Raw genomic sequence first — 26,192 nt, 5'->3', positions numbered from 1 at the left:
CGTCGCTAGGAGAACCTGGTTGACCACCGGGCTTGGCCTGCTAGGGAGAGGCGAGCAGTACTCCAATAGGTCAGCTTCCTCCAAATAGAGTCGATGACTGGGAAAAACTGCTGGGCGGGGGTGATGTCGAGTCCCACATGGAACCCTAGGTAGCGAACGGTCTGCCCTCTGCACACCCATCTAAATCCCAAGTGGACGCCCCACTCTGTACTAGAGGCTGGGTCTGTAAGAAAACCAACCGACTTCTGCCAATTGATTTTCGCTCTTGCTGCAGTACAGAACACCTCGAGAGCTAGTCTCACTCTCTCCAGCATCAACTCATCGTCCTCTATGTAAAGTGTTGTATCATCTGCATACTCTGAGTCTAACAGCCCTATCTCCTCTCACTAGAAGTCGTCGGCCGCGTAACCCACTCACATGTGATCTGAGGAAGTGAGACATCGCCTCTGCAAAGAGTAGGAACAGATACAGGGTCAATGGGCAACCTTGCGGTACCGATCTCTCCAGCCAAAACTCCCCTCTCCTGCCACCTATGAGAACCTTGCTGGTAGCCGATCTATAGAGTGCAAAGACCCTATGGATCCTTGCCTGGGGGAAGCCCAACCTCTCCATGGTGCCCTCCAAGAAGTCCCAATCCACCTTGTCATAGGCTTTCTTAAAATCCAGTAGTAGTACAGCCAATCACTGACCACTGTGTTGGACCCACTCTATCACCTCAAACACTGCTGCTTGGCCTGTAGGGCTGCCTCCTCACAGATACTGCTTGACTCGGCTAGAACCTCTACAACTTTCTCTACAATCTAGTCCCTCTTGCTCCACTCCCTAGTCCAAATCTGCTCAATCTATCTCTTCACCTCCTCTCTCTTGTAAATCGAGTTAGGGATCCGACAAGATCCTGTACCTAGGAAAGATGCTAGGGGATCAAATGTTAGGAGGACCGGACAGTGATCAGACAAAGTGGTGCTAGCCAACTGCCCTATCTGGCTTCTGCGAGAGCAGCCCCACTCTCCCACATAGAACCTATTCAACCGCTCCAGCAAGACTCTGCCTAGCCGCCTGTATCTCCACGAGAAGTCCAACGACCTTTACCTCCTGTGGAAAATTGGGTCTCTCCAAGGATCGCGAGCTCCTACTGCCAGTAGGAAGACCTTCCATACCTCCTACTCCTCCCGAGCAAAGCCCTGCTAGTTTTTGCCTCTACCCTGCTAGTCCTCTAAGGCCTCCAAGTTGTTGAAGTCTCCTCCAACAATCCAGGAGTCCACCTCTGGAAGTCTTACTGCAATCTCCACCCAGAACCTATTGCATGCCCTGGCCTCGGTGGGGGCATAGACATTGAGGACTCCAAGGCATGAGTCCCCAATATCCAACCTAACCCACAAAACCCTCCCTGCCACAATCACCCCATGATCCCGTACACAGGCGGTAAGACTCGAGCCAATAGAGGTGCATATGCCTCCACTCCTACCATGGGCACCGATGGAGTACTCCCAGTAGATGTGTGACCTGCCTGGGAGAACCTTCCCTACCCGATGGGCCTAGGCGAGGGTGAGCTTGTGCTCTTGCAAGAGTAGGATGTCTATCCATCCTGCAAGGGCCGGCTGCAACTCTTGCCCAACAATCAACTTCCTAGAACCACGTGCCCCACTACAGTGGAGACTATTCACATTCCAAGATGCAAGGTGTAAGCTCATGGGGAAACCTATGATTGACCGAACAGGCATCTGTTTGGTGTAGAAGCTGCTAATGAGGAGGAAGAACTATGGGGCATGCAAGTATGCTTTGCAGTAGGCCTGGACGGCAAACTCCAGCCCCCCATGGTGACCCTCGGGCGGACCATAGGGGTGATATATGCTCCAAGTGGTACTACCAATGCATCTATTAGCCATGCTGAGAGTCCTGCCTCTGTACACTGGTAGAAACGGGCCCCTTGTGCTAGAGGCCACTCAATCATATCCATCGAAGCTCTCCACTGTGGAGGGGCTCGAAAAATAATGCTCAAGTGTGGGACCTCCGCACCAATCCACCAATCAATGTCCATCATGCAACCTGGCCATTGCAATGTAAACAGTGCTAGTCCTTCTTCTCCCATCCACTGGGAGATATAATCCACCACCTCACTCTTCTCCTCTATTTGTGTCATCATCCAATCCCCTGAGTGAAAGGACTGAAGGAAAAAGACGTAGTTTGGTCAATCCGATGGTGCTAGTAGATGGACCTTGCCCCTCCTTGACTTACGAACCACGAAGATTCCCACCTCTAGAGGTACTAGGAACTCTCCGCGCTTCGCAACTCTCCAGTGTAGGACCACGGGCCATTGCAGAAGAACTCCTATGGTAACAACTGCATCTGTCTGGCTATGTGGGGAGGGCAAGACTGCTGGTGCGAGAAGGAAGTAGACGTGTGTGGCTCATCACTTCCTATGGGAGAAGGGATGGTCGGAGGTACGTGGTGGGTGTGGGGGGGGCGCTAGTGGCCCTGGAAGGGGGGAGTTGTAAGCCAAGGTCAGTGGGGAATCCATGAGAGGTGGGGGGGGGGGGGGGGGGGGGGGGGGGGGGGGGGGGGGGTGTGTGTTGTGGGTTGGGAGTGCGCTCTGCCGGGGAGGCGTCACTCACTCTCTAGCTCCCTGCTATCGAGGTTGTGTCTAAGGAGCTGGCTGCGGCTCCCCCTGTCGTCTCTAGACCCATGTGAAGCCATCAGCGTCCACCTGCGGGCCTGTCAACGAAGCTGCCTTGTCTCCAAAACGCATGCAATCTGCTGCTTGACGTCCAAAGTCATGGCAACGTAGGCACTGTCCCGGTTGCCCAGTCACAATGACCTCCTGCCTAAAGGAGTGACCTTCTATCTCAATCTCCAGGAACTTTCGTATACTCTGTGTCTTTCACGTGCACTCGTACCTTTCGGACTCTTGCAGCTGTCACTGCATCCACGAAGGAGGCAGGAAGAACTGTGTCGAAGAGCCATCGAAAGGCCTCCACTAACTGACGGTACTCTACTGCCAATCCAAGGAAAAGTAAGGTGACTCGATGTCTGAGAAATCTGTTATGGAGCGCAAATGTCTCCACTGTGAAGCCGCTATACCAGGGAACCATGTAAATGACCCCCTTCGTAGAGGCATAGGGTGAGCTCTCCACTAACTCACGAGCTACATCTGCAAAGGTGAGTTTAACCATGAAGATCCCTTGGCCCATGAGAACTGCTGTCTCTGCAATCTGCGTTGTGCCAATGCGCAACGTGGAGTGGAGCCAATCCCGCAGCTGGGCCCTCGATGGGGAGTGTCCAACGACCTCACCAAAGATCGTTGTTTCTTTCAACTCTAGCTCTGTGGCACATGGGTATAGTTTTTACCATGGCTCTAAATCTATACATTTTCATCAATTATCACTGGTTTTCGATTGAGTTTTATTGGACAACAATGTTATGCAATGCCACTAACAGTTTAGCCATGGTTTATTTTCTATTCACGCTTTACTATGGTTGTATAAATCAGAATATTTTTTGTTTAGAGTTAATGGATACATCCCATGTGGTTCTAACAGCAGTTATGATTCATTTTTGGAGAGTTGTGACTTGATAATGTTGGCTGGAAATTTCAGTATGTGTTTGGTAGTAGCATAGTTGAATAGTAGCAGTTGATGCCCTTTGACTATGAACTACGATGGTTTTTCCAATTGAATATTGTTTCCTATGTCACATTGCAGTGCAATTGCAAGGATTTCAAGGGGGTGATCTATCATAGGGAGGTGTATTCTTAATGCTTAGCTTTGGCATTATTAAGTTGTGAACTTGTGACGTGCACATGTGAGGTGCAAGTCAATTAAGTCATGGTGACAGCCTACGTACCGTAAGTAGGCAATGGGTAACATTGGCAAAAGTTCTATTAAGTTATGGTAGACATGTGCTTGTAGGTGCCTAGTGTCTGTATGGGGCTAAAGCATTAAATGGGCCTTTAAAATGTCCTATGGTGACATCAACTCTAAAAATTAGTTAATTAATGCTAGAACATGCCACACCAGGTTGCCACCAATCACTCCAAGCTAATGCCAGTTGCGCCCCATCTATCCTTTTGGACCTGTCAAACGTGCGTCACCCTGGACCTGCCTCTGTCTGCTCCACCCGCCTGGCTCCATCATCAGCCCTGCATACTGCTGCACAGAGCCTCCCTGCATCTTCTAGCTTCTAACTTCATTGGAACATTGATTTCACAAAAAATGCGCACCCCCGCATGTTGATTGAAGGCAAGCCACCTTCTATATGGCCCCAATCTCTCTACCTTTCCATCTCTTTTCCCTTTCCAACCTGTAAAAAGACTATTATTGAAAGATACATTGAAGCCAATGTTCAGGTGTGTCATTACTCAAAGCCCTCATCATGCTTAAATATGCTATGTCACTTATGTAAGGTCCCCATCATAATTACATTGGCCCAAGGTACTATGTTTGTGATGGCTATCCAAGAGCCATAAAGGGAATTCCAAACTTGCCTAGAGGTTGGACAAGACACGAAATAATGTGGACTGGTATAGCAAGTAGTACTAAAAAACATAGAATCATGCAAGGCAGCCACATATTTTCCATGGGAATGCCTTCCAACCACGAGACTCCATACAAGTCCCTTGCCCTAGTAAGGAATCTTGGTTGCCATGGCTGTGGTGATAGTTGGCACCACAATGAATTAATAAACCTGTAAGACCACTTCTTATCCACCTCTTCCATGACCCATCTTTATCATCAACCAGGATTTCATTGGCTGTGCATACAGTGAAATCCCTTTAGGTTTGTGAAAATTCTAATCTTGCTATGGCTGTGGTTTATCAAGAGTGGCAAGCAGATTTTCTCTCACTCCCCTTCCCTCACCCCTGCCTCTCTCTCTTCAGGGGAACACAAAAAAATGGAGAGTAGTATTACAATAGTACGGGAAACACAGTATCTTGAACACACAGCATACCTTGCACTAAAGAACACTGACAGGATAAAAGGTAATATCTTCTTAACTGAAAAAAACAGGGTAATATCTTATTCCCCAAGCTAGACCACAATAAACTCCCTCTTTCCTACATTGCAATCAGCCCAATCTTGCCACGGCTCCAAGTTATGAAGAGCAGGAAGCAGAATATCTTCTCCCGCAACCTAGATCACATAGTAAGGTCCCTACTATCTCTCGTATATTCATCCAGTGTATGTCCTTGCAAGAGCTCAATAAATGTATCTCGCCTTCAAATAGCATAGTTGCATTTTTGGACCTTATCCTCACTAAAGCAATTGCATTCCACCTATCCTCATAGTAAATTGCAGAATCTTTAGAGCACATGACCAGGTCTTAAACTGCCAAGGATATAACATCAAGCAAGTCCAGTGACTGCAAACACAGACCAAGAATTTTCATACCTTTGCATAGAAGGATGCTGCCCTTGTGTAGTCTTTTGCTGCAAAAGCAGCCTCTGCCTGCAAATTTATAGGGAAGAGGAGAAAGGGGAACAAAGACAGAGACAGAGAGACACAGACAAACAGAATATGTCAGTAAAGAAAAGCTATTGAACCTACATTTAACACAAAATATGAAACTTCAGACAGCATAAAGACAGTTACCTGTGCCATGTAGACATTGTCCTTTTGCAATGTGTTTCGACAGTGCTCTAAAGCAGTGGCATAATCTTTAACATCTAGGTACACTTGCCACATATCCCTGCCTTCATCATTTACTACAATCTGAAAAAAAATAAAACGTGAGCATGCATGCACATGCACAAACACACATGGCCCCTGCACAGATCGAGAAATGCTCTCTCTCTCTCTCTGTGAAGGGTAACTGTATTACTTACTAAAGCACAAAAATAAAAAACCTAGGAGTGCAACATGGGTGTTATGAAAGAGAGCGCCAGGATCGAGACACGCAACGCTTTCTCAGAGCATAGAGAGAGAGAGAGAGAGAGAGAGAGAGGGGGGGGGGAGGGAGCATAACGTTCTTGGGTACAATGACTAGTGTACATCTTTAGGTTTTTGGATAGATATATATGAAAGTACAAATGTGCCAAGGGTGTATTCACACTCGTGCACATATAAAGGCACAATGGCCCTTTATTCCCAACAACCTCCCACCTAAAGGCAATGTGCCTTAAGAGGAGAAAAGAATCAGCTAGGTCTAGGTATGTACAAAGCTGAAATACATATACCCATCCAATTCCCATCATCTGTCAACAATGAGTAAACCACTCTGCTCGAAGGCCCTTCATGAGAAGATCTACAAGATTATCATCTATATGCACTTTAACAAGCTCAATGCTCTTGTTGTCAAGTACATCTTTAATGAAGTGATACTTCACCTATATGTGCTTCGTCTTTGCATGAAAGACGGGATTCCGTGCTAGCATGATAGCACTCTGACTATCACATTGGAGAACAAGTAACTCTGTAATGCCAAGCTCTCGAACCAAACGTGAAAGCCATAAAGCCTCCTCGCATGCCTCAGTGGCAGCCACATACTTTGCCTCTGTAGTAGACAATGCAACACAATTTTGTAGCCTGACGATCCAAGAGACTGCTCCTCTTGTGAAGACAAACACATACCCAGAAATGGACTTTCTGCAATCCGCATGACCAACATAGTCTACATCCGTAAAGCCAACAACAGATGTCTTATGCTTTCTAAAGCAGATGCACAAATCCTTTGTGCCTTTGGGGTATCTCATAATACCTTTCATTGCTTCCCAATGCTTTTTACCAATGTTTGCCATGTATCTACTAACCACTCCCACTGCAAAGGCAATGTCAGGACGTGTAGCAATCATAGCATATATCAAACTGCCAACAGCTAAAGCATATTGTATATTGGTCATTTCAGCCTTCTCATCATCAGATGTAGGATTATCCTCTGCACTGAGTTTTACATATGGAGGCAATGGAACCCCAATTATTATCCCCCCCTCCATATTGAAATGCTGCAAAACCTTTGAGATATACTCCTACTGAGATAGATAAAGTAATCCTTTTGATATATCTCTGAGTATTCGCATGCCAAGAATGTGATTTGCACCACCAAGATCCTTCATGTCAAAGCTACCATGAAGACTTTGCTTCAATGAGTCCAAGACATGAGTATCCCTGTCAGCACAGCATGCCATCAACATACAGAACCAAGATAATCAGGCTGCCCTCTGCTACCTTCTTGGTGTACAAGCAGTGATCCACTTGACTTCTATGAAAACCTTGAGACTGCATAAATGTATCAAACTTATGATACCATTCTCTTGGTGCTTCTTTTAGCCCATAGAAGCTCCTTTTGAGTTTACACACCATCTTCTCTTTCCCTTTTGCCACAAACCCTTCAGGCTGCTACATATATATGTCTTCATTCAGATCACCATGTAAGAATACAATCTTTACATCCATCTGTATGAACTTCATATCTTCAGCTGCAACTAAGCGCAAAATGATTCTCAATATAGTCATTTTGACTACAGGAGAGAAAATCTCATCAAAGTCAACTCCATGTTCCTGCTTGTATCCCTTCATAACCAATCTTGCTTTCTACTTTGCCTAGTAACCAAAAGTGACATTCATCTTGTAAACCCATTTGCATGGAAGGGTTTTCTGCCCTTTAGGCAACTGCACTAAATCCCAAGTGTCATTTTTCGCAAGAGATTCCATCTCTGACAACATGGCTTTATACCATTTCTTGTTGTCCTGCCTGTCCCTTGCTTCCTGGAAGCAAGACGATTCACCACAGTCTGTCAACATGACATAATCAGCCACATTGTTTGCACCAGGAATGAATCTATCAGGTTGTCTAGTAGCCCTAGACAATCTCCTAACCCAATTATCATTTTTTGCTGGCTGTTGAGCCTACAAATTTTCATTTTCAGCTTGTTGTCCTGGCATTTCAGCTTGCAAATCAGCATTAACAGCTTGCTATCTTGGTTGTTCCTGCATATCCAATGCCTCATCATTATGGGCAATGGCTGGCTGATCATTTCCAACATTATTTTCTGCATTTGCAGGTTCATTTGCAGCAGGTATTTGTTGCTATACAGCGGGCACATTTTGCTGTCCAAAAGGTATTTCTTCCCGGAATACAACCCTACGGACCTCCTCAATCTTCTTGGACTGTTTATGCATGCGATCTTCCCTGAAGATAACATCATTTCTACGTACCATTTTCCTTTTCTCGGAATCCCATAATCTATACCCCATTTTACCATCATCACCATATCCTAGAAAAATACATTTACAAGACTTTGGCTCAAGTTCATTGCATTCTTCCTTACGGATATGCACAAATGCTTCGCAGCCAAACACTTTCAAGTATGCATACGAAGGAGGCTTGGCGGACCCCGCTACTTGGGAACTCCCCCCCGCCCCCCAAAAAACCTATTTGGTGACCAATTAATCAAGTGTATGGCTGTCATAGCAATCTCTACCCAAAAACCATGGGGTAATGCAGCATGAGACAACATCGTATGGACCTTATCCTATATGCTCCGATTCATACGCTCTGCAACTCCATTTTGGGATGGATTATGAGAGGCAGTGAGCTCCCTCTTTATGCCTTTGCTGTCAAAAAAGCCTGAAAGGCCTTGGACACATATTCCCCACCATTCTCAGAGCAAAGACACTTAAGTGTCTTATCACTTTGATTCTCAACCAATACCAAGAATTTTTTGAACTTGTGAAGCACTTCGCCCTTGTGACAAATATGGTAAACCCATACCTTTCGTGTAGCATCATTGACAAAGGTGACAAAGTATTTCTTTCCCCCTACAGCTAACCCTAGCATCTGACATACATCGGAATGTACTAACTATAGAGGGGAAGATTTCAACGAAAGGGACTTCTTATGAGACGTCTGTGCATGTTTACCATAAACATAATGATCACAATGTTCAAAATCAGCATAACGAAGACGAGACAAGTAACCCAAATGACAAAGCACTTTCATTCCAGTTTGACTCATGTGTTCCAACCGGCAATACCACAAAGAAACACTTGGCTGCTCGGTCACTGCAACAACTTGGTCACGCACACTAGATACAATGAGAGGATACAAGATATCACTTTTACAACCTTTGGCAATCACTCTAGATCCCTTACACATATTCCATTTCCCATCACCAAAGGTGGTATGAAATCCATCTTCATCTAGTTGCCCTATACTAATCAAGCTCTTTTTGAGCTAAGGTACATGCCACACATGCTGAAGTGCGAAGACAGAACCATGCTGAAACTGCAACTGCACACTGTCAATACCTGCAATGTCCGATACATAGTTGTCGCCAAGATGGAAAACACCATATCGACCCCCTGTATAGTCAGAAAACCACTCATGATGAGGGGTGACACGAAAGGAAGCACCTGAATCTAGAATCCAAGTATGCATGTCATCCTCTGTATCTGCAAGTAAAGCATGTGTACTAAGTGTGAAGAGACAAAGAGTACGTTATTCCCACTATCACTGTCATGAGTAACTACATTCATCTCTTCAATTTTAACACTGCTCTTCTTAGGCTGACTCTTTTTCTTCTCTTCCTTGCTATCATCTGTCTTCTTGCCCTTTCCTTTCTCTTTCTTCCATTTGTAACAATCACGTTTAAAGTGACCCTTCTTTCCACAATGATGGCATTCAACATCCTTACCATGTGATTTACTGTGTCCCTTGCTATCAAATTTTCCTTTCTGCTGTGATTTGCCCCTAGTATGCAAAGCACTGGAAGATTTACAGGATGCATTGTTCTGCCGATTCATTTCTTCCATAAGTAGAGCACTCTCTATATCAGCATACAGAAGGATCGCATTAGAATTGCTCATAGCAGTCCTGAATATATCCCAACTCTCTGGCAGAGTGCAAAGCCAAAATGTAGCCTTAAATTCTTCATCAATCATGAACTTCAAGGCAACCAGGTGGCTGAAAATGGAGTTAAACTCACTCCACTGAGTAGACATTGCTGTACCCTCTTTCATACGCAAATCCATCAGCTTTTTCAGCCAATAAACTTTGCTTGCGGCACTCTTCTGTGCATACAGTTCTTCCAGTTGAGTCCAAATAAGGCAGAATCCAAACCTTCAATGTTAAACAGCAAGGCATCAGAAATCAATAGCTCAACAGTTGAGCGTACAAGCTCATTTAACTCATCCCAGTCTTCTCGTTCCATATCCGCAGGCTTTACCCCTTTGGTCTTAATCGGCCTTGCCTGCTTCTTCTGCAACAGGATATTATAGCACTGTTTTTTCCAAACTGCAAAGTTATGTGCTCCTTCAAGTTTCTTGTGCATAAGATGACTGCTGTCATTGCTACCAGCCATGATTTTCAATCCAGATGTGACCAAAAATTCAGCAAATGCAGCCCAAACTGTCACACAAGTGACCAAGGTACAAACAAGTACCAATCAGCAATAAATAACCACATAAAAACAGAAATTTCAGACCTGTAAATAAATTTTCAGAAGCACTAAACCTTGTGCTACAACACTCCACAACTGATTACAGCTGTTCCAAGGATAAATACATCACATTACATGAGAAGTCCCAAATTTTAGCTGCAATTTCTGTTGTACATAACCCACGGGCACAAAATTAGACATGCACGGTCAAAAGCCCCAAAGTTTTTGTACTCAAAGCATCAACCATACATTTGCACTGTCTCTGACATGCATAAAATAGGCCAATTTTGCCAAAATAGAGCACTTTCAGCAAAACCCCCAAATTTTTCGAAGTGCTAGATGTTCAAATTGCATGGAATTAAACCCGCATGTACATAAAATGACCAAATGGCACACAAATTTTGCCCAAACAGCAAAAGCCCCAAATTGCAAGGGGTCCAATGTGCATCAATGTCGAGAAATTGGGTAAATTTCAGCCCAATTCTTGCATGTACATGAAAAGCCCCAAATGTCGGAGGCAAAATGTCACAAATTCTTGCAATTTTTGAGACAAATATCCCTATTGTGTCTTGCTCGCATCAAATCTGGACAAATCCCCAAATTTCTGGCACAAATCTACCCAAAATCCTAAGTTGTGCTTACACGCACGAAAACCTGCAAAGGAAAAGGGATTAAAAAAAAAACTGATTTTTGAGAAACATATGACCGAAGGAGAGGGTGGGGGGTGGTCATCACGCCTGCTTGGTCCTAGTCACCCATCGACTGGTCGTCACGCAATCAACACAGTCACCTGTCGACTGTCCACGCCTGCACCTAACTCATGCCGTTGCCTTCTGCAAAACTAGCAGCCTGCTCGCCTAGCCGTCTGCCGCCTGGTCCCGGTCACTCCCTACACACGAGACCACTGTACGTGCCCGCCTGCTCTCCAATAGCAACTCTCGCCTACTCACCTAGCTCACGCCTAATGTCTCAAGAAGCATGCACTCCTTGCCTGCTCTGAAGGAACGCCCAATTGGACAGAGAGCGCGAGGATCGAAACACGCAATGCTTTCTCATAGCATAGAGAGAGAAAGAGAGAGAGAGAGAGAGAGAGAGAGAGTGTGTGTGTGTGTGTGTGTGTGTGCAGAGTATATAAGTACAAATGTGTTAAGGGTGTATTCACACCCATGCACATATAAAGGCACGATGGCCCTTTATTCCCAACAATGGGTACAAGTATAAACGGTCATATGACCAACAAGGGGACCGAACAAACAGCAACGTTCCAAGAAAGTAGATCCTCGCAAGAAAGAACATATGCTAGCCCAATAATGTCCAGCTCCCAATGAAGAAAGCCTCTCAACTGGGTGAGGTAACTACGCTTTCCAAAAGCTGAATCAAAAATGAATGTATTCTGCACAGTCCATGTGCGCCAACAGCCCCAAAAGTGCAAGAAATGGAAAAGAACTTTCATATCAGGCTCTATAGGATCCGAGAAGTTGGGTCATCTGAAAAGCCATGCCTTTGGAGACATTGATCGGCCTCCCACTCAAGACCAAATGGCAGACATCAAAGACCAAACTTTCTTTGCCACTTGACAAGACAAAAACCAATGACAAGAAGTTTCTTCACTTGTACAAAAGAGATAGCAACCATTCGAGATACTGTGTCTTGAGAGTGCAGATGGAAGAGTTAAACACCAATCAACATTCCCCAAACAAAGACTTTGTATTTAAAGGGAGTTCTATTAATCCAGCCCACCAACTCCACAGATTTCCACCACTGTTGCTTTTATGAAGACCCAAAGCGTAGTTGGCCTTGTTAGCCAGCCAGTCCTCCTCTCGTAAAAGCAAGTGGTATACCTAATTTACTGATGTGCTGCCCAAATGCAGCCAACCATTAAGCATTCAATCTTCCCAAAAAGGGACATCCTAATTCAAACAAGGACAACGCTGCAAATCCTGTAGGGAGATTGAAATGGTGTCCCATAAAAGATGATAACCTTTGGGAACATGAAAAACTCACCAAACTAACCTAGAAGACATCATAGGACCACTTTTAGGCAATAGTGCATCAGCAGCAGCGATCAGCCCTAGTCATGCCCTTCTATTCAGCATTGGCCTCTGTTGTTGTCTGCCTTTCCATTGGAAACGCTTTGAAATGGCCAGCAACTCAACTCTCAAGGAGTTTGCCTACTCATGATCTAAAGGAGGATGCCAAGTAGACCGTGGCAAGCACCAATCTCCAAGAATGGACCAAATGATTCAGAGATTTAAGGTGAACCGGCTGTTCAACATTTACCCTATGCCACCATGAAGCAAGAATCCTAGTGTTCCGATCCATAATACCTTGGTCTTCAAGAAAAACCTGGCAATCAAAATCCAAGGCTGCTGTCCCTCACACAAAGCCTGAAATAAAGACCACTGAAGAGCAATCTTTGTATCTCTAGGTCCAAAACAGCCCCACCACCCATGCTTTTTGGAGTGAAAGATCCCAAGAGATCCAAGAAATGCCTAATCACTGAGAATCCTTCTTCCAAACCAAGAACCGAATAGGCTAAGTGATTTTTCCCATACAAGACTTTGACCAAGGTAGCAACGTTAAATAATATGAAATCATGGGTACCATAGTCAAGGTAGTTAGGTACGATCCGTCCAGTCCATGGACTTAGTAAGGCACCAAAGGTACACAAAAAACCGTTGGATAAAATCCGATGTTTCGTATGGTCATTAAAAAATATATAGAAAATTAAGGGATAGTGTAGTAAATATTACATGTTTTAAGATGAGAGTCTTAGTTTTAACCTTTAAATATCACAAATAGACATGAGAGTCAAGTTTCAAGTTTCAACAATACTTCATGAACATAACAAGTGGTTGAGACAAAATGTATACTCCAATTTCATTCATAAGTCTGAAGACATGTACCATAGCTCAAAAAAAGAGTCTTGGGCAAGTCACAAGTGACAAATTTCATATGCAAGACTCATGTACAAAAAAGCAAGAGATATAAATGTCAAGGCTGAAAAACTAGCTAGATAGTAGAGACTATTAGGGGGCAGAAGGAAAATCCAAGGGGTCAATGAGTCCCTCCATAGTAGCCGTAGGTATAGCCGAAGGAATGGCCATAGGTGCACATATGTCAAGGGAGACTATCTCCTCCTAAGCTTGCACCATACTAGAGGATACCTTGCCCGATGCCTTTGAAATGGGGAAATATTTCTTGATGATCTCATTGGTCATCGCTTGAGGGATGTTCAGGCATGGACCACATTCTCCACATATATTGGACAAGTGGATGAGAAGCCGTGTCCACATATATTGCCCGAGTCCAGGGCTCATCAGGAGCTCCGAGATCACTTCATGTGCACTTGGGGCTGCCAGGGTCTATTCTTCGTGATGTAGGCAGGCAGCCCCAGCTAGCGATATCCCCCCCTCCCCTCCCCCCCCCCCCCACGGGGTTTCTTGCCCCCATCCCCCGTAGACCGCCTTGAGAGGCTTGTAAACATGATGTATTGGTGACTTTGCATCAACTCCAGCTAGTCTGTTGAGCATGAGCACTCTATTGTAATCAGTTTTTTGAGTAATATAATCAACCACATTTTACTTGCAAAAAAAAAAGAAAGAGGAAGAGGGAGATGGAACTTGAAAGTTGAAGAAAGAGGAAGAGGAAGACAGAGATGAAACTTGGAAGTTGGAAGGAAGAGGAAGAGGTGGGAAGATAGAAAGACGAACTTGGAAGAGAACGTGGTAACTTAGAAGTTGGAAGAAAAAGGAAGAGGTGGGAAGATACTAGATAGAAAGAGGAAGAGAAGGTGGGAAGAGAAGGAAGAGAAAGAAAGCAAGATGACTTGTGAGCTTGAGGAAGAGGCTTGAGTGAAGAAGGCAGCAGGCTTGAAAGGTGAGGGTGAAGATTCAAGTGGGAGGGGACAGTTTATAAAGGCCCAAACCAATTTGAAAAGAGCAACTTTTGGAAAAAAAATGGACAAAAAAATACAGTAAAAACGGGTAAAAACGGTCAGCTTTGACCCTAGGCAACAGTCACCTGCACAGGTATAGTACGGACCAGACAGATCGTGGACAGATAGGATGCATCCGACCAGACTGGACAGATCGGACGGGATGGATCCATCCATGGACAGAATGCAACCATGACCATGGTTTTTATTAGACACGTTTGATTCGCCATGTAAACGTCTCAAAAATGTATGAAAACAGGAGTATGAAATCCTGTTTATACTTGGCATACTTTTAAAGAAAGACAAACAACATCATGATTTTGCCAAAAACGCTGTGCCTCGCAAATAACATAAAACCACTTAACGATTTTGACCAGGAAGGTGTCGCCTTGCTGTCACATGCCTTTTCCCTGTACCAAAACATGGAAAACCTGCTCATACACTGTTCAGCAGGTCGATTCAGCCTTCAACCCTGATATTATCTGCCCCCAAGTTGAAGGGTAAGCTATTTTCTATTGTTTTCCCCCTCTCTATCATCTTTTACATGTGTTGTTTTTGTTGTCTGAAACTTCAGACTGCATCTGTGTGATTATTGTTGCAAATTTCTTGGACTGAAACCAGAAATTTCTGGAATTTTTAGAAATTTCAGACACTAACAGCCATTTAACTCTCAAATTCAGCCAGTAAACTCTCAAATTCTTGAGAAATACTCTTTTCCCCTTTAGTATTGCCTTTAAAATCTCTGAGATTTCTGATTTTACAGCTGAAATTGACATTTCAGCAAGCTAAATTAGTTGTAAATTTGGAATGTCTTCATCTGATGAAGCTTTATCCCCATTCTTTTACTTCAAGCCAACACAAATGGGAAGAAAGAAAAAGGTGGAATGGAAATTGTAATTGTGAGGCAATGTGGAAGGAGGCAATTTATCTGCAAGTGCAAGTGGTGTCAGCACACTTGGGATGGAAGCCCGTCTCGCATAAGAGCTCATTTTCTTGGACTAAGGGGTTATCATGTGGATAAATGCTCACAACCACCTACACAAGAGGAGACTTGCCGTCAATTCCATGTGGAAGCAGGATTTCTAGACCCTCATGCAGCTATTGATCAATCTGTGGCTAGCTTGGGAGGGGGCTCTCATGGTGAGGCAAGCATTGTAGGTGACCATGTAAATGCCCCTAATGTTGGAGCTATAGGTACAAGTGCTTCCACTTCATGTAGCATTCAGCCACCAAGTTCAAAGAGGCAAAAATTGGGTACATCGTAGGGGTCTTCAAAGAAGTCTGCTGATGTTGCCCTCTATAGGTTCTCTTATGCTAAGGACATTCCCCATCAGAAAGTGAGGAGTCCATACTTTTTGGACATGGTCAAAGCAATTGGGGAAGTTGGGCCAAGCTATAAGGCCCCATCTTATCACATGCTTTGAACACAGGAGTTTAATGATCAAGTCAAATGCATTGATAGAGAGTTGCTTGATATTACGAATAAGTGAAAGAAACATGGATGCAACATTTTGATGGACTGTCCAACCCTCATCATAGACCCACCCTTAATGTCATTGTGTGTACCATACACGGTTTTGTGTTCATTAGGCAATAGAGACAAGTGGACAATATAAGTCTAGAGAGTACATAAGTGTCCTAAGTGCATTCGCTTTAAGTCACTTCATAACTACTATGACCAATGCTATTAGTGCCCATCCGGATGTCCAAGGACACAACACTTCCCAATGAAATGTCCCCCTAGGATCTAACCTGCACACAAGACTCAGCACAAGCCAAACTCACAATAAAAGGAATTGGACATCAGACTCACCTCCCAACCATAGAGCCAAACGAACTCACCTCCAAGCATGGGAGCTAGTAGCACTCCAAGTCACGACTGTAAGAGTGCGCACAACCATGGAGAGAGAGAGAGAGAGAGAGAGAGATGTGTAGAAAGAAATCTACACTAACTGAAAAAAATGCTTAATACAAAAAAAGGACTGATCAGTCCCTGATGATGTGCCATCCTGGGCAGTTTGGCAAGCATTGGCAAGGGCTGAAAACTAATTGAAAATGCAAGAAATGCACACAAAATTCGACTGGAAGAAGAAATGCATGCTTTAGAATGAGCTGCCTTCTCTGTCAAAGCACATAACAGACATGTCAGAGCTCCTAATGTCCCCATCTAACTCAAACGGAGGCTCATAAGCAAGAGATGATAGTGCATGACAAACATGACTACTAACACCCCCTCTCAGATCCTAGATGGGGCTGAAGGCCAAAGAAGAAACAGATCTTGGGGTGCCAAGAAGAATATCAATGCCAATGAAGTCTATCGATGTAGACTACTGATGAAGAAGATCCTCTGAAACACTAGGGGCCAGGAAATCCACAACCGCATTATCTAGATCGTCCTCCTCTGAAAGAGATTGGGATACAAGGGAACCACCCAAGGAGAGAGTGGGAGATGGGAAGGAACATGTGGAATAGATGGTGTTGCACAAGCGGAAACATATGCAACAATAGACAACTACCACAGAGGACCTTGCATGAGAGAAGGGGAATGGAGTCTATAAAGCATCCTAAACCCTAAACCTATCACAAAAACAGCTCCTGAAGAAGAATCCTCAAGAAACACAACCTGCTTAGTAAAGACAACCCAGATACCGAGTCTAGTCTGAGAGGAGTTGAAAGCCCAAGTATGGAACATGTAGGACTTCCGAAAAGGAGCTAGAGGAACAATTTGGCAATAATGCCAAAGTGCCAACACCACTAATAGGCATCGGGAAACGTCACCAATAGTGACTTATCCCTCAGATGGACAAAGATCATGTTGCATATCACCTCATAGAGTCATGTGACTCGAAGCACCATTATCAATGAGCCAAGGGCTCTCTGAAGACGAATTAACCACTGAAGAAGGCTCCTCCAACACATGGATATGAAGGAACACAAGATCATGGGTAATACTTGGTATAGAGGTAGAGAAAGGCCCGCATAACGTAGCTCCATCCTTCGCTCCCAAATGAAGGTGAGGGTACTTCTTCCAACACTTCTCCTCTGGATGTGTCTCCTTCCCACAATATGGGCATCAAGGCTTCTCTCAAATTCTATATCAAAGCCTTAAGAATGCTCCTCTATCTCCTTCTTCGGCTTGGCCTTTGTTTTCTCCTCCTCCTTTCCCCCTCCCATACCTGCAGTAAAAGCTTTCATGGAGCTAAATCCACTGGCTACCTCTTTCAATAGACACTCGTCATGCTCCAAAACAAGCAAGGCAAGCTCTACCCATAAAAGAGTCTTACGGATCCTCAATGTAAGAAGGTTGGTGTAGAGGACACCACGTTTTGGAGAGGGCAATTGAGTCAAATGAATCATGGCCATATCCTCCGAAGAGATGATTCTACCGAGGGAAAAATTTTCATCCCTCGTACCCTCCAATCTATTGAAGTGATTCTTCATGGCAGGAGAGTCATCAATAGTGAGGATCTATAATTTCTGTTCAAGAGTAATCTAGTGGGCAAATATCTTCTAATTGTATAAAGAAGCAAGCTTTCTCCAAACTTCCACTGCCTGCCGCAACCTACGCACAGGCACGAGGACAAAATCCTGTAAGTTCATAAAGAGGAAAGATTGAGCTCTACAATTGAGGTGATCCCAAAGGGCTGCACGATCCATCGTCGATCCCACTCTGGATCCTCCACGGGACAGGGAATAGGGTGGGTAACAAACTCCCAAAGATTGAAGGTGTCAAGGATACATTCCACCTTACATAACCAAAACGAGTAATTTGATCCGTCCAAGCAATCTTCTTTATGAAGAGAAAGAAGAACAAGCACCTATACTGACAGTGCCATCATAGGCATTTGAGGGTCAGAAGGATGGGTCCCGTTGGACACATGGAGAGTGGGAGGAGGAGAGGGCTGCTCCATTCTGTGTGACGTGTCAAGAGAGGATTCCCATTCAAAATGGGGCTGGGACCTCCCATCTTTGCGACAATCATGCTGCCTTGCAAAGGAGTGATGAGAGATCTCCTTGTTAGAGTCATCAAAGCCATTGAACCAATGGTAAGACATCTTCAACACTTGCAAGCACGCACAAAAATCTGTGTTTTGCTGTAAATGGTCCCAAATGGTGAAAATCACCTATACCTCCACAATAGAAGAACTGTAAATGGTCTGCCTATGTCATCTGAAGCAATAGAATACACCAAATATGTGTTTTCAACAAGAGGCAAATGGTTTTCAGCCCAAGGGGTCTCCTCTCGAACGGGTAACTCCATGTACTCACTTCGGGGATGATGCCATGTGCGAGTGCGCAACGGAAGAGAACCACAAACACGGGCTTTGGGCGGTTGGGGGGGGGGGGGGGGGGGGGGGGGTGTTTTGGGGCAGGGGCGGGAGAGAGAGAGAGAGAGAGAGAGAGAGAGAGAGAGAGAGTGTGTGTGTGTGTGTGTGTGTGTGAGGATGCCCTCACCTGCGCTAGCCCCTGGCACCCGCTAACGTGACCTGCGCAGTGCCTACCTGTAATCGTGCTGCTCTGCAGCATGGAAGCCCTAACCAGCGTACCACAGAATTGCCAAGATCAAAGGGTGCACTTGCAGAATACATCCCTACAGAGGCTGGGAAACGACAGTAACAGGGACAGACAGATGGACATTTTACAAGGACAGATCTGTGCCCAGGAGACAGCAGATTATTGATGAGCAGAGACTGTAGACAGTACATTCTCCTGTTGCACGTGCAATCTGCCTCTACGCACAGACAAAGAAAGCAGACCCATCTCTGTACACACACACACACACACACACACACACACACACAATGAAATGAAATGAAATGATATATTAATGTCTACAAAAGGCCAAAATGACCTATGAGACCAGGAGTTACAATCATGTGTATGATGGTACAATTGTCTGGGGAAAATATGTAGCACAAAGCAAAATAAGAAAGGAAACTAACTATGGCTATGTGTAAAACATAGAGCTCTATCTAGTAACAATGAGCTCAAAATGGTACAATCTCATGTGGGAATGGAGGGCCTAGCTCTAGCCCGAGAAATAATCCCCTGTATCCGCCTATGAAGGTGTCGTCGGTGTCTATGTCGAGGCCTAGGACGTTTGGATTGGCTAAGCTGAACGGCTCGATCAATCAATACTCCTTGTCTGTGTGGACTGTGGCGGTGAGAGAGAGAGAGAGAGAGAGAGAGAGAGAGAGAGAGAGAGAGAGAGAGAGAGAGAGAGAGAAGTCAGAGAGACTGGTTCTGCTATGGCAAATCTGCAGGAATCTAATGGTATCGATATGGCCTTTCTCGATCAGCACATTGCGCAAGGGAATGACAAAGACTTGGCCAACTCGGATGGTGATTCGTTGGCTCATGAACTCGGGCCATTGTTGGATAGTGAAGAGATGGGCAAAAACGTTGTAGGATGTCAGTTGAAGAACTAGTCTTAGGCCCGAATCCACCTCAGCCTGAGGTTCACGTTTTGTATTCACAACCTGATGGGTCTTTACAGCTCATGCTGACCACTGCCAATCATCTTATGTCGGATTATGTCCATTGTAATGAGGATAAAGCTAACGTATTACCGGATGGGGATCAAGTAGTTGCAGTCATGGGAACCGACCTCATCTTACAACAAGTAGTTGCTTTTCATGAGAGGCCAGCCATATTTTATTTTACTGGAAGGACTCCTTTGATCACTAGAATTTGTGCTTGGCTTCAATCCATGCTTGTCAATTTCGAACAGTGCTGAGATGATGCTTCAGGGCATATGCAGGTTCCCCTGGTTGAAGAGCTTTATGATGGCCCGAAGGGGTTCTTTGAGGTTCTTTTTCGTTCTGTGGAAGAGCGGGCTCTTATTATGCAATGCATTCCTTTGTTTATGGATGGGCAACTAGTTCATGTGGTCCCTTGGAGGCCCATGGTTAAGTTTCAGGAGGTGCTAAGACAAGCATGCCCAATTTGGGTAGAGGTGGTGGATTTCCCTGCGCATCTCTAGAGACTCCTCCCTCTAGTTTTGAGAACCCTTGGGCAGGTCTTGGTGAAACCTAGGCTAGAATCCCGCACTTGAAGTAGGGCATGTATGCTTTGGGATACAGAGAAACCTTGCCCGACAAAGATTCGTTTTGAGGTTCCAAGGTTCCAAACATTGGTATATGAGTTGAAATGGGATACTTTTGCAAGACACTGTTTCAGATGTGGCCAGTTGGGCCATTTCATTTCGGAATGCGAAAAAAATATGAAGGTAGGGCAACACCATATGGATCCAGACTTGGAAATGCAAGACCACCTCCCTCAACAAACAATTCAGAAGCCGAAACCCGATCCAGAACAGCTTTCCCAACATGATCGTAATGAAGGTAAGAAGGATGTTTCCCACGGTGGTGGGGAGCGTGCTTCACCTGCGGGTGGGCGGAATTTGTCTCTTCAAGAGGATTCTTGGGTCACTATGGTTCGTCGTAGTGCAAGAGAGGATTCTCACTCCGCTCACGCCCATCCTCGGCCGCCCTGATAGATGGCTTCGGGAAAGACAGAGAGAAAACGATGAAAAAAACTTGAGCACGAGTCCTTCTCCTCCCAACCACGCCTAGATAAGTGCTGGCACCTCCTCCTTGTATTCCTTTGCCAGCCGTCCACTTCTCTGGAGTCCTACTATTCTTGGACTCTCTTACTCTCTAGGCTCCCCTTAACCCCGTTCGGGCGCCCAAGAGCCCGGACGGTCATTCTCGTGCATGTTCCCCTAGATTTACCTTAATGTCACATTAAATGTCACTCTTAATGTCACATTCCATATTTATGACCTTAACGTGACATTAAATATCACTTTTAATGTCACATTAATGTCACATTTCCTTCCCCTTAAGAATCGGTTTCATCCTCGAAAACGATACTTGGAAGGTCTAACTCTAAATCGGGAAACCTTTTCTTTAAAGTACTTACTCGCTCCCATGTTGAGCTTTCTTCTGAACAATCTTTCCACTTAACCAAACATTCCTGATAAATAGTATTCCTTGTTCGTCTATTACGAACATTTAATATTTTTTCTGGTTCATGTGGATTAGATTGGTCATTGAATAGCTCCTCAATATCATCATTTAAGATTAGATTATCCAAATCACCCAGCTTCTTCCTTAATTTACTTACATGAAAAACTGGATGTATTTTACTACCAGCAGGTAGTTGGAGCTTGTAAGCCAATTCTCCCACCCTTTTAAGTATTATGAAAGGACCACAATACCTTGGTGAAAGCTTTGGACATTGTCCCTTTTTCATAGTTTTAGTTTGTTCAAGCACCTTAAGATAGACCAATTCTCCTTCTTCAAAGGAGATGTCTCTTCGGTGAGGATCTGCATATGCTCTAGCTCGATTTTGAGCTTTTTTAATATTTTCTTGAGCAAATTTTAACATACTATTCATATCCTCCAAAAAGTATTTAGCTGTCTGAACCTTTTCCTTATGCAGTCCTACTGCAAAAGAAGCTCTAGGCTGAAACCCATACATTAACATAAATGGACTATATCCAGTGGAAGAGTGCTTGGCACTGTTATATGCAAACTCTGCTATCGGTAAATACTCTTCCCAATTAGTTTGCCTTTTACTTACATATGCCCTAAGCATATCTTCAAGAATTTGGTTAACCCTTTCAGTTTGCCCATCTGTTTGCGGATGATCCGCCGTACTCATGCTAAGTTTAGTATCCAATTTCCTAAATACCGCACGCCAAAAATGGGTATCAAATTTTCTATCCCGATCAGAAACTATATTTGCCGGAAGGCCATACAATCGGTATATGTTCTCTACGAACAATCTAGCCAATTCTGGTGTTTTAACATCAGTTGAAGTTGGAATAAACCTAGCCATTTTGGTTAACCTATCCACAATCACCCACACAGAGTCGTGCCCCCTCTGTGTTCTAGGTAAAGCAACAATAAAGTCCATGGAGATACTCTCCCATTTTCCCGAAGGAATTTCTAATGGATGGAGAAGTCCTCCCATTTTTAATCTTTCAGCTTTATTAACCTGGCATTTATTACATTTGACCACATAGTCAAGGACGTCCTTATTCATTCCAGGCCAATAGAACTGCCTTTAAATAAGACTATAAGTCTTATTAACTCCTGGATGTCCCGCACTAGGGGTATCATGACACTCAAAGAGTATCTGGCGCCTTATTTCTGTATCTTTCGGGACACATACCCTACCCTTGTAGAGTAAATAACCATTATCAATGGTAAAATTCTTCCACTTGAATCCAATTTGAGCAACCCCTGATGCTCCATTTCCTTGTTGAACATCCTCAGATATTCCTTCCTCAGTAGAAGCACTTTCATTTGGATCCCCATTTTTTATTGCTTCCGATATGTTGGAATATGCCGGATCAACCTGGCATTTCCCTTTTAAAGATTCAAGCAAGTTGAAAGTGAACTGAGTAAAACTCAATTCATTAATGATGGGCATTCTGCTGAGTGCATCAGCTACTATATTATATTTTCCTTTTCTATATCTTATCTCATAGTCGAACTCTTGGAGGAGTTCGGCCCATCTAGCTTTACGCCCGTGTAAATCCGGTTGATCATTAAGCCACTTAATGCTTTCATGATCCGATAAAATCAAAAGTTTGGCACCATACAAATAGTGCCTCCATTTCTTCATTGCATGTACTATTGCATACAGCTCCCTCTCATAAACAGAATAGTTCTGTTTTGCATAGTCTAATTTTTTGCTGTCAAAAGCAACTGGTCAACCTTCTTGTAATAAGACCGCGCCTATCGCCTTATCACTGGCATCAGCTTCAACCACAAATGGTTTATTGGGATCCACTATTAATAATACTGGAGCTATAGCAATAGCTACCTTAAGTTTTTGAAAACTTTCATTTTGGTCTGTTCCCCAATTAAAACTTTTTCCTTTCCCTTTAAGTTGGTCTGTCATTGGAACAGCTATTTTGACATAATCTCGAATGAATCTACGATAAAATCCAGATAAACCTAGGAAGATCTGCAGCTCTTCCAGGTTCCTTGGAGGTGGCCATTTAATAATTGCCCTTACCTTTTTTTGGATCCATGTTGATTCCCTCTTTCGAGATAATATGCCCCAAATATTTGACCTCTTGTGCAAAGAATTCACATTTAGTTTTCTTCGCATAAAGGGAATGTGTTCTTAACAGTTGGAATACTAATTGTAAGTGTTCCAAATGTTCGTCTCTTGATTTACTAAAGATCAAGATATCATCCAAAAAGACTACTACAAAATGTCCTAGATAGGGCCGTAAAACACTATTCATCAGCTTCATAAAGGTAGCTAGTGCATTAGTGAGGCCAAAAGGCATCACCAAAAAATCATAATGCCCGTATCTAGTACGAAATGCGGTCTTGGAAACATCTTGTCCCTTAATTCTTATTTGGTAATAACCTGATCTTAAATCTATCTTTGTGAAGAATTTTGCCCCTTGCAATTGATCAAAAAGATCTTCCATTCTGGACATAGGAAACTTATTCTTCACCATTATTTTATTAAGTGCTCTATAATCAACACAAAGTCGCATAGAACCATCTTTTTTCTTTACCAATAAAATTGGTGAAGCCCAAGGTGAATTATTGGGTTGAATAAACCCTTTATCCAGGTAATCCTTAATTTGTCTTTCAACTTCTTGATGCTGTGTTTCACTTAACCTATACGGTGGTTTTGAAATTGGGTGTGTATCCTTATTTATATCAATTGGGTGATTTATTTCACCCCTATCTGGTGGAAGGCCACTTGGTAAATCAGAAGGAAACACATCTTTAAAATCATCTAACAAACTATTCAATTCATTATTAACATTCAACTCACAAACATAAGAAAATTATTGCTTTATATTACAGAAAGTAAAAGTATTCTGTACAGGAAGAGACCATAGCATATATACCTCACAAACTTCCTTCTTTATCAACTTCAGAACTTCGGTAGAACACAGCAAAGGATTATCAGATACTTCATGTTCACCTTGAATGACAAAAGTCTTACCATCCCTTTCAAATTCCAGTGTATTATGGTGATAACTACGTTTTAAGGATGGTTCCAATCCCCATAGCCACTCCCTCCCTAGAGCAATATCAGCTCTTTCCATGTTCATTATTTGGAAATCGAGTTTGTCTTTATATCCTTGAATCTCAATTTCCAAATTGGATACCATTGTATCCCATATTTTATTGTCTTGGCCTTGCATCATACGAACAACATATTGATGGCCACTCTTTTGTTGGGGAAGTTTCAATTTTTTTACAAGTGCATAATTTATAAAATTATGTGTGGCAGAGTCATCAATCATGACTCTAACCCTTTTTCCAGCTATCAATGCATGTACTCTAAGTAAATCATGTGGCCCAAAAGTAGGCTGCCACATAGAAGTTGACATACAACATCTATATTGTACATCCATGTGCAAGACCTCTAAAGATTTGTACTTTTCATGGCCCTTTAATTCTAAGGTCTGCACTACATGGATTTGTTTTTCTTTTCCCTTGCCCTTGTCCTTATCCTTTCCTTTATCTTCCCCCTTTTTCTTTTGAGAGCAATTCCAAGCAGCATGGTTAGGGGATAGGCAATTGAAACACAACTTTTCTTTTTTGGCCTTATCAAAGTCATCAGGACTTAAGTTTGGCCTCATGTATGGTTTTTTTTCAAAAAGTTATTTTTTACCCTTTAAAAATGGCATTTTCCTTTTAAATTTGCCCACAAATTTTAAGGTTTCCAATTCCTTAGACATGGGCTCCGTATCAGTGAGACTAGTGAGTGTACCATGACGCATATTATCTTCATAAATTAATGCAAATTTAATTGCCTCTTCCAGCGTCTTAGATAAACTTTGTTTTACTTCCTTTTTACAGGCTTTATCTAGTCCCCTAATGAATCCTCTTGTTTTTTGGAATTCATCTATTTCTTCCAATTTGAGGATTATCTCACGATATTCCTCCAGATATGTCAGCAGGGGTCGTCCCTTTTATCTGACATAATCCCAATCTTCCCAATTTCTTTCCATTTCATTTTCAGGAAGAAATTCTTTCAAAAAGACATATTCAAATTGAGCCCAAGTTTCACGTATTTTATTCGCCTCCTTTAAAGTTCGCCATGCTTTGGGCCCCAAAGTTAAACTAGCCTCCAATGCTTGGAGATGTGGTGGTGTATTTTTTAATTTATGTAAATCTTCCCATTTTTGGAGAAAATTAAAGATTGTGCCTTTATTCCTATCTTTTTCCTCCCCGTAAAATTGAGGTGGTTTCATATCCTTTAGAACTGGATTATCCCTCAATTTATGGTAAGTTTGGGGTTCCTTAGGATCTCGCATAGTCACATCTAAATCTTTGGATGAAGATGGGACATCTGAGATTTCTATCTTATTTTTATCTCTTTCCAACAATAAAGTTAATTGAGATTTTATTTCAGTGAGTGTTTGAGTTAAAAATTCCATTTGAACCCCTGAGTTTGCACACGAGCAGTAAGATCATCAAATTGCTCTCGTGTAGCAAAAAATTCTTCCCATTGTTCTTCTTGTATTTCTGGTTCATGGGGATCTACCATAGGTTGGTCCCCAGAACTAGAGCTTTCCATTACCCTTTCTTTCCCTTTTTCTGCCATTAATACACTGGAATTGGAAAGCAAAGATAAGAAATTTGCATACAAAGTAAAGTACTTCCCTGATTTTAATGGCAGGCAGTGGTTGCTGGTTTGGAAAGAAATCCAAAGAGTAAGAAACAAACTTTATCACCCGAAGAAAGTCGGTCACGCAGAAAATGGAGCTTCTTTGCAGAACGACTAGTATTCAGCCCCCTTCTTTAATAATCACGTTGGTCATCAATGTCACTTTCCTGAATTTGCTTCCTGGTGAACCTATACTTGTGATATAAATACAGTCGAGGCTGA

General features: G+C 43.3%; 1 protein-coding gene across 4 annotated transcripts in view; it reads right to left on the bottom strand.

Annotated features, from left to right (window-relative positions):
- LOC148012489 (zinc ion binding protein) overlaps positions 1 to 26,192 on the bottom strand; it is a 155,906-nt gene that overhangs the window by 44,887 nt on the left and 84,827 nt on the right. For all 4 annotated transcript variants that reach the window (XM_087669722.1, XM_087669723.1, XM_087669720.1 and 1 more), the window contains 2 exons: positions 5,586 to 5,705; positions 5,385 to 5,441 (listed from right to left, as the gene is read on the bottom strand). In XM_087669722.1, the coding sequence (XP_087525848.1) occupies positions 5,385 to 5,441; positions 5,586 to 5,705 (177 nt within the window). The remainder of the gene's footprint in view (positions 1 to 5,384; positions 5,442 to 5,585; positions 5,706 to 26,192) is intronic.

The sequence above is a fragment of the Lygodium microphyllum genome, chromosome 27 (assembly GCF_053477565.2).
Source record: "Lygodium microphyllum isolate KBCC chromosome 27, Lygodium_microphyllum_v1.1.10, whole genome shotgun sequence".
NCBI classification, from domain to species: domain Eukaryota; kingdom Viridiplantae; phylum Streptophyta; class Polypodiopsida; order Schizaeales; family Lygodiaceae; genus Lygodium; species Lygodium microphyllum.
The sequence above is the reverse complement of the archived record's forward strand: the minus strand, read 5'-3'. Positions and strand labels throughout refer to the sequence as shown.